Source organism: Chlorocebus sabaeus, chromosome 10 (assembly GCF_047675955.1).
Source record: "Chlorocebus sabaeus isolate Y175 chromosome 10, mChlSab1.0.hap1, whole genome shotgun sequence".
Classification (NCBI taxonomy): Eukaryota; Metazoa; Chordata; class Mammalia; order Primates; family Cercopithecidae; genus Chlorocebus; species Chlorocebus sabaeus.
Window position 1 is genome coordinate 119950878 of NC_132913.1, and position 6000 is coordinate 119956877.

Below are 6000 nucleotides of genomic sequence, written 5' to 3' on the forward strand. Positions count from 1 at the left end.
ACAACCTGGGTGCTTATACCCAGGAGGATTGTCCGGCTGCATGGGGAGAAAGTCCAGAACTGTGCCTGGCACATGGTAATCCTTGTGGAATGAGTGAATGAATGAATGTATGAACTATGCATTTGAGGCTTTTTGCTGATGATGACCCAACCAAGATAGATCACATAAGCCATTTTTCCAGCAGGAACTGGGACTCCTCTTGGGTTGACAAGATGTAAGTACAAAATCTAAATAAGATTCCAATGGCACTACACAGTGACACAGGTGACCCTAGCTATAAATGCCCATGGAAGGGAATTCTGTCTGACATTCAGGGAAGACTTGGAGCAGGGTAAGGGGACGGGATTGATGGCAGGAGTGAGACTTATAGGGCATGTGTAGGAGACCCCTGGCTGACTATGTTGGGAGAGGAGGGGCAACTGGAAAGCAGCACCTGGATCTCGAGGGACTTGGCCTGCTCAGTCCTTCCATCAGGAGCCACGTCCATTCATAGTGACTGTTGAGTCTAACGACACTCATGTACAGTGAAGCCAGAGCAGCAGCCCCTGAAAGGGTGACTCTGGGGTCTCACCCCGTCCTGACTCCTGCCTCATCCCCTGGTGAGGGCTTCCCTCCTGCTGCCTCGGACTCTGCTGTCCACCCTCAGAGACCCTGTCGGGAGGCTTCCCTCCAACAAGGAAACATCCTCAGGGAGAAGGGAGCCCAACACTCCTGGTCCTGTGGGATCCTCAGTCCACTCACCACTGCGGCATGCCCCAGGGAGTCCTCGAACTAGGGCCTGGGCCAGGGCCCCCTGGGTTCCCATGGCCTGGGTGGGCACAGTGCCCTCTTACAGCCAGGGCTGCCCAAGGGTTCCAGGTGTCCTATCATTCAGCAGAGATCTTTCCTCAGTGCCTTCTCTGGATTGGGTGGGCTGCTGAGCTCTGGGGCTGCAACAGTGAATTAGACAGGGGCTGTCCCTGCTCTCCAGGGTCTAGTGGAGGAGCCAGCACGGAGCTAATCAGTCAGAGGAGAAGGTGGTGTAGACCCACAGGTGCAGGGGAGACCATGGGAGTGCTGGGCAAGACAGGGACTTGGCGGAACACATGAGATGAGGCAGCTGGGAGGTCGTCTTCAAGCTGAGACCTGAAGGGTGATAGAGAGCCAGGCAGGCTGCAGCGTGGAAAAGCCTGAGCAGCTGTCCCCCAACCCCAGCGGTCCCTCCCATCCCACCCACCCTCTGCAGGCTCGTGGAGGAGTTCATGCTCTTGGCCAACATGGCAGTGGCCCACAAGATCCACCGCGCCTTCCCCGAGCAGGCCCTGCTGCGCCGGCACCCCCCACCCCAGACAAGGATGCTCAATGACCTGGTGGAATTCTGCGACCAGACGGGGCTGCCCGTGGACTTCAGCTCCGCAGGAGCCCTCAATGTGAGTGGTGGGCAGGGTTCAGGGGAGGCTCTGCTTGGGGGAAAGAAGAGAAAGACCTGGAAGGTGGGGGGCCAAGGGCCTCTGCTTCCCCCCAGAGTCCCTTCCCTTCAGCCAGGTCTCTCCTATAGAGGAGGAAGGAGGACCTGGGAGGAAGGGCCCCTCTGAGTCACACGGGCCCTGACAATGGGACTTGCCCCCTCACCAGGACTGTGCCAAGCGGGGACCCTGGAGGCCTAGCAGAGGGCAGGGGTCCTGTGGCCAGAAAGGGCTGGTCTTGGGCCCAGAGGCTTTCAGAGTGTGGGGGCTGGAATTGTAGGAATCCCGGGAATGTTCCTGGTGGGTACTTTCAGGTGCTTCATGCCCGGGGTGAAGCTAAGAAACCCAGGGCCTTGGCTCTGGTCCTGGAGGAGGGAGACATCTCACCCAGGCCCGACCCTGGGAGGGGAAGGCAGGTGCCCTAGGCCCGAGAGCTGGAGCCCAGTGAGTCCAGGCCAGTCAGCAAGACATGGAAGGGACTAACCTCAGGCCAGTGTGGGCCACAGGCTGTGGGCAGCTGCCCCCTCTCCCCACCCATCCCCTCTGAGCAGGGCTGAGCCCCCAGGCAGCTCCTCCCCCTGAGAGCTGGGCATGAGGTACTTAGCGGATGACAGGGCCCCAAGTCTCTCCCCGAGCTGGACCACACGGGTTTCTGGGATTTGCTTCTAGAAAAGCCTGACCCAGGCTGGGCGCGGTGGCTCAAGCCTGTAATCCCAGCACTTTGGGAGGCCGAGACGGGCGGATCACGAGGTCAGGAGATCGAGACCATCCTGGCTAACACGGTGAAACCCCGTCTCTACTAAAAAATACAAAAAAAACTAGCCGGGTGAGATGGCGGGCGCCTGTAGTCCCAGCTACTCGGGAGGCTGAGGCAGGAGAATGGCGTAAACCCGGGAGGCGGAGCTTGCAGTGAGCTGAGATCCGGCCACTGCACTCCAGCCTGGGCGACAGAGCAAGACTCCGTCTCAAAAAAAAAAAAAAAAGAAAAGCCTGACCCAAACATTTGGAGATGACAAGTACTCACTGGCCCGGAAGGAGGTGCTCACCAATATGTGCTCCCGGCCCATGCAGGTAAGGAGGGCCCAGCCCCGGCCCATGCAGGTAAGGAGGGTCCAGCCCCACCCTCCCCGGCCCCCCGGGAGCACACTGGCCCCAGACCTGTGACCTCCACGTGCAAGCACAGCCCACCACCATTCCTGCCCTGCTCTGGACATGGCTGGGTGGACGGGGCTGCTCCTCCTCTGCCAGAGGGTGGGAGAGGAGGCCGACCCCAGGCAGCACCTAGGAGGGGGCACCCTGAGCCTCTTGAGTTTGAACCACTGCCTCCTGCTCAGACTTGCTCAAGGACAACCTGCCTTAGAGCTGAGGGGCTACCGAGACCTCCTGTCAGGCTGGGGTCCTGGAGGAGAGACAGGGTCCCGTGTGGCTTCCTGTCCCAGGGAACACTCCACAGCCTCCACCCCCGCATGTGGAGTCCAGAACCAGCTGTCAGCCTCTGGCCAGTGTGGGAAAGAAGCAGACTTGGCCGTGGGCCTAGGCCTGGGCCTGCAGGGAGGTGGCAGCCTGTGGGGTGGACAGCTGGGCTTGCTCTGGGACGCCTGTCACAGCCCCCAAGGCTGAGCTTCACCCGTGCAGGGCCTGAGCATCCTGGGACCAGGACCCCAGAGGACCCTCAGGCCAGCGGGAGCAGTGGGTGCTGATGAGTCAGCTCTGGGCCCCAGCCCAGCCCAGGGGCAGGGACAGGCTGTATTTCAGGGGCTTGGTCACACAGCAGATTCAGTCTGTTCTCAAGAACTGGATGGCTTCAGCTGACCCCAGTGGATTTATTTTCTGATGCTTCAAGCTCTGCTGGGTTTGAAGCCATCAGGGCCTGCTTGGGCTTGGCCGCCCTGACTTGCCCCCAGTCACAAGTGTCTGCCCAGCCAAGCACCTGCGGCACCCACAACTGAGAGGGGCTGGGCTGTGCCTGCGGGGCTGTCTGTGTTCTACACGCCAGTGGCTCTAGGCCTGGCAAAGATGGCACAGCAACCCCTGAGTCCCAGAACTGCCTCTGGCTCTGCCCTGCTAGGGCCCCTCCCATGCCCCTGCCTCTAATGCCATCACCTTCAAGGAGGTACAAGCCAAGCTGGAGTTCCAGGGATCAGAGCCGCTCCGGAGTCAGCCAGAGCCTGAAAAGGCTGCATTCTCCTGGCTCGCCTGCCAGGGTGCTCGGAGGCGCCCTTGCCTGGGAATCTGATGGCAGCGAGTCACCAGAAGGTCTGCAGTGCTCCTGTTCCTTGGCCCCGGGAACTGCGGTGGGGACAGGGCAGGGCAGCAGCAGAGAGCACAGAAAGCTGTGAGGGGGCACGCAGTCCTCAGTGAGCTTCTGCATCAGGACTCCAGGGCTGTCCCAGGGACAGCTGGGCCTGTGGGAAAGCCATGGAACCCACCCCCCCGTCCCACCCCACCCTGAGCCACCTCCACCAGCCAGGAGGGGCCAGGGCCCTTCTTCAACTTCACCCAGGTCATCTGGGGAACTGGGCCACCGCTGAGAACAAAGCCCAGATGTGTCTGGGAGTGGAGGCTGTGCCCACCTGCCCTGGAGACTTGCCCCCGACTTAACCCAGGGCCCAGCAGGTGCTGGAAGGGAAGTGGAGTTAGGGAGCCGAGCAGGTCACCACCAGCTGCGCCCTGGATTCCAGGGCCCGTGTGCACAGAGTAACGGGAGCCGGCTGGCTGTCTGGCCAAGGGCACAGGAGGGTGAGTGTGTACAGCAGCCAGGGAGCAAGGGAACCAGCGAGACACACCGGAGTGACTTTGGACCTCTGCAAGGAACCCGTTCACTCGCTCCCAGGCAGTAGCACTGGCCTTGACACCCAGCCCTGAAAACTGGGGGACTGCAGGGCAAGCAGCTTCAGTGACTGTGGCCCCAGCTGGGCCGGGCTGTGTGCTGGTCCCTAGAGACTCTGGGTATCTCCCCATCCCAGCCCTGCCTCCTGCCCAGCACAAGGGCCTCTGGAACTCCGCCCTGTGTGTCTCAGCCCGCGGGAGGGTCAGATGGTTGGAGATGAGAAGGGCCGAGGCTGGCAGGCCGGAAACTGCCTCCCGTGGCGGCTGTGGGGTGGAGTACTGGGGGGCACAGAGGTGCTGGGGTGAAGCATGGCTTCAGCTGGGCAGGTTCAGTGCCAGAGGGGATGAGGTCGGCCCTGACCAAAGGTGGGCCTAAGTCTGAGAGAAAGCACCAGGAGCCTGAGGCCTGTGTTGCACGGGGCAGGGAATGGCATCCTGGGCTTTCTCGCCTGCCTCCCACTCTAGCCAGATGGAGCAATGGACTTGGCCTCCTTGAACAAAGACCCACAGCCACCTTGGCTTCTGCTTGTGTCTCCAGCAGACAGTGTCTGCAGCCCCCGGTCATACATGGCCACAGGCTTCTCCCTCCTCCTTCCTGGGCCAGAGTAGCAGCCCCAGCCCCATGCTGGGGAGGAGTAGACCAGAGACCATTCCCTCCTGGAGGTGCCCAGCAGTGACTCAGCAGCGACGGGACATGTCTGGGCCATTCTCAGTGCTGCCCCTCGAGGGCATTTGGGAGGCCCAGGCAGGCCAGATTTGTCTCCTGGAGAGAGGTATGGGCACCCCTGGGCTCTGCCCAGCCTCCTGGCCGCCCCTTGGGTCCCCTTATGCAGAAAGGGGCACTGGTCCTGGCACTGGTCCTCCTTGGCTTTGCTCAGCAGGCAACAGTCCATCAGGTCTGTGCACACCAAGGCTGCCAACGGCGAGGCTGTGGGTGGCACGGGCCCTCCGGGACTGGCCAGGAAGCTCTGGGCTGGCCAGGCTCTGACTCGCCCCGCAGATGGCACTGTACTTCTGCTCGGGGCTGCTGCGGGACCCGGCATAGTTCTGGCACTATGCGCTCATCATGCCCGTGTACACACACTTCACCCACAGTGGGTGCTGAATGGCCCAAGACCATTCAGGAGTGACAGTGGAGGTCCGAAGGTCGGGCGACCCAAGTGAAGGGGAACCTGGCCTGAGAACTCTCCTTATGGACCAGTGCTGTGGAAGCTGCAGGGGGCCCACAGCCAGCCCTGGACACAGCTGAGAGGAGGACACTGACCTTAGAGGGCCGCTTTTTGCTGCCCTGGGAGCTGGGTGCTGGGGTCCTAATCTGTCACCTGGGGCGGAGCACCATGCAGCCCATCCCCCAGCCATTGCCCTTCCCCACTCCCCACCCCCCAACCTCATGCCCCATACAGCACCGCCCACCACCCTGCCCCCTCTTCCCAGGCTATAGGGAGCAACTAGACATGGCGCCCGATACCCTGCAGAAGCAGGCGGACCACTGCAACGACCGCCGCATGGCGTCCAAGCGCGTGCAGGAGCTCAGCACCGGTCTCTTCTTTGCCGTTCTGGTCAAGGTGAGCCCTCCAGCCTGGTGCCCCTCACCTCCCTCTGGCTCCCGACCCTCCTGGGCACCTACTCACCAGGAGGCCTCAAGGAGCCCAGGGCAGTGCCAGGAGGTGCCATGGCTGCAGCACTGTCCCTGCAGGAGAGTGGCCCCCTGGAGTCAGAAGCCATG

The 6000-nt window shown here is 61.8% G+C and overlaps 1 protein-coding gene across 1 annotated transcript; it reads left to right on the forward strand.

The window, feature by feature from the left end:
- Positions 1-1169: 1169 nt before the first annotated feature.
- Positions 1170-5319, forward strand: LOC119623470 (DIS3-like exonuclease 2). Its single transcript, XM_073020256.1, has 3 exons — positions 1170-1409; positions 2430-2516; positions 5275-5319. The coding sequence occupies exons 1-3, from the start codon at positions 1242-1244 to the stop codon at positions 5317-5319; spliced, it is 300 nt and encodes a 99-aa protein (XP_072876357.1). The 5' UTR covers positions 1170-1241.
- The last annotated feature ends 681 nt before the right edge of the window (positions 5320-6000 follow it).

Excerpts from the sequence above, each read along its gene's own strand:
- LOC119623470 (XM_073020256.1), top strand. The coding sequence starts at position 1,242 with ATGCTCTTGGCCAACATGGCAGTGGCCCACAAGATCCACCGCGCCTTC. Across the intron at positions 1,410-2,429 it reads GCTCCGCAGGAGCCCTCAAT|AAAAGCCTGACCCAAACATT; the intron begins GTGAGTGGTGGG and ends AAAAAAAAAAAG. Across the intron at positions 2,517-5,274 it reads TGTGCTCCCGGCCCATGCAG|ATGGCACTGTACTTCTGCTC; the intron begins GTAAGGAGGGCC and ends CTCGCCCCGCAG.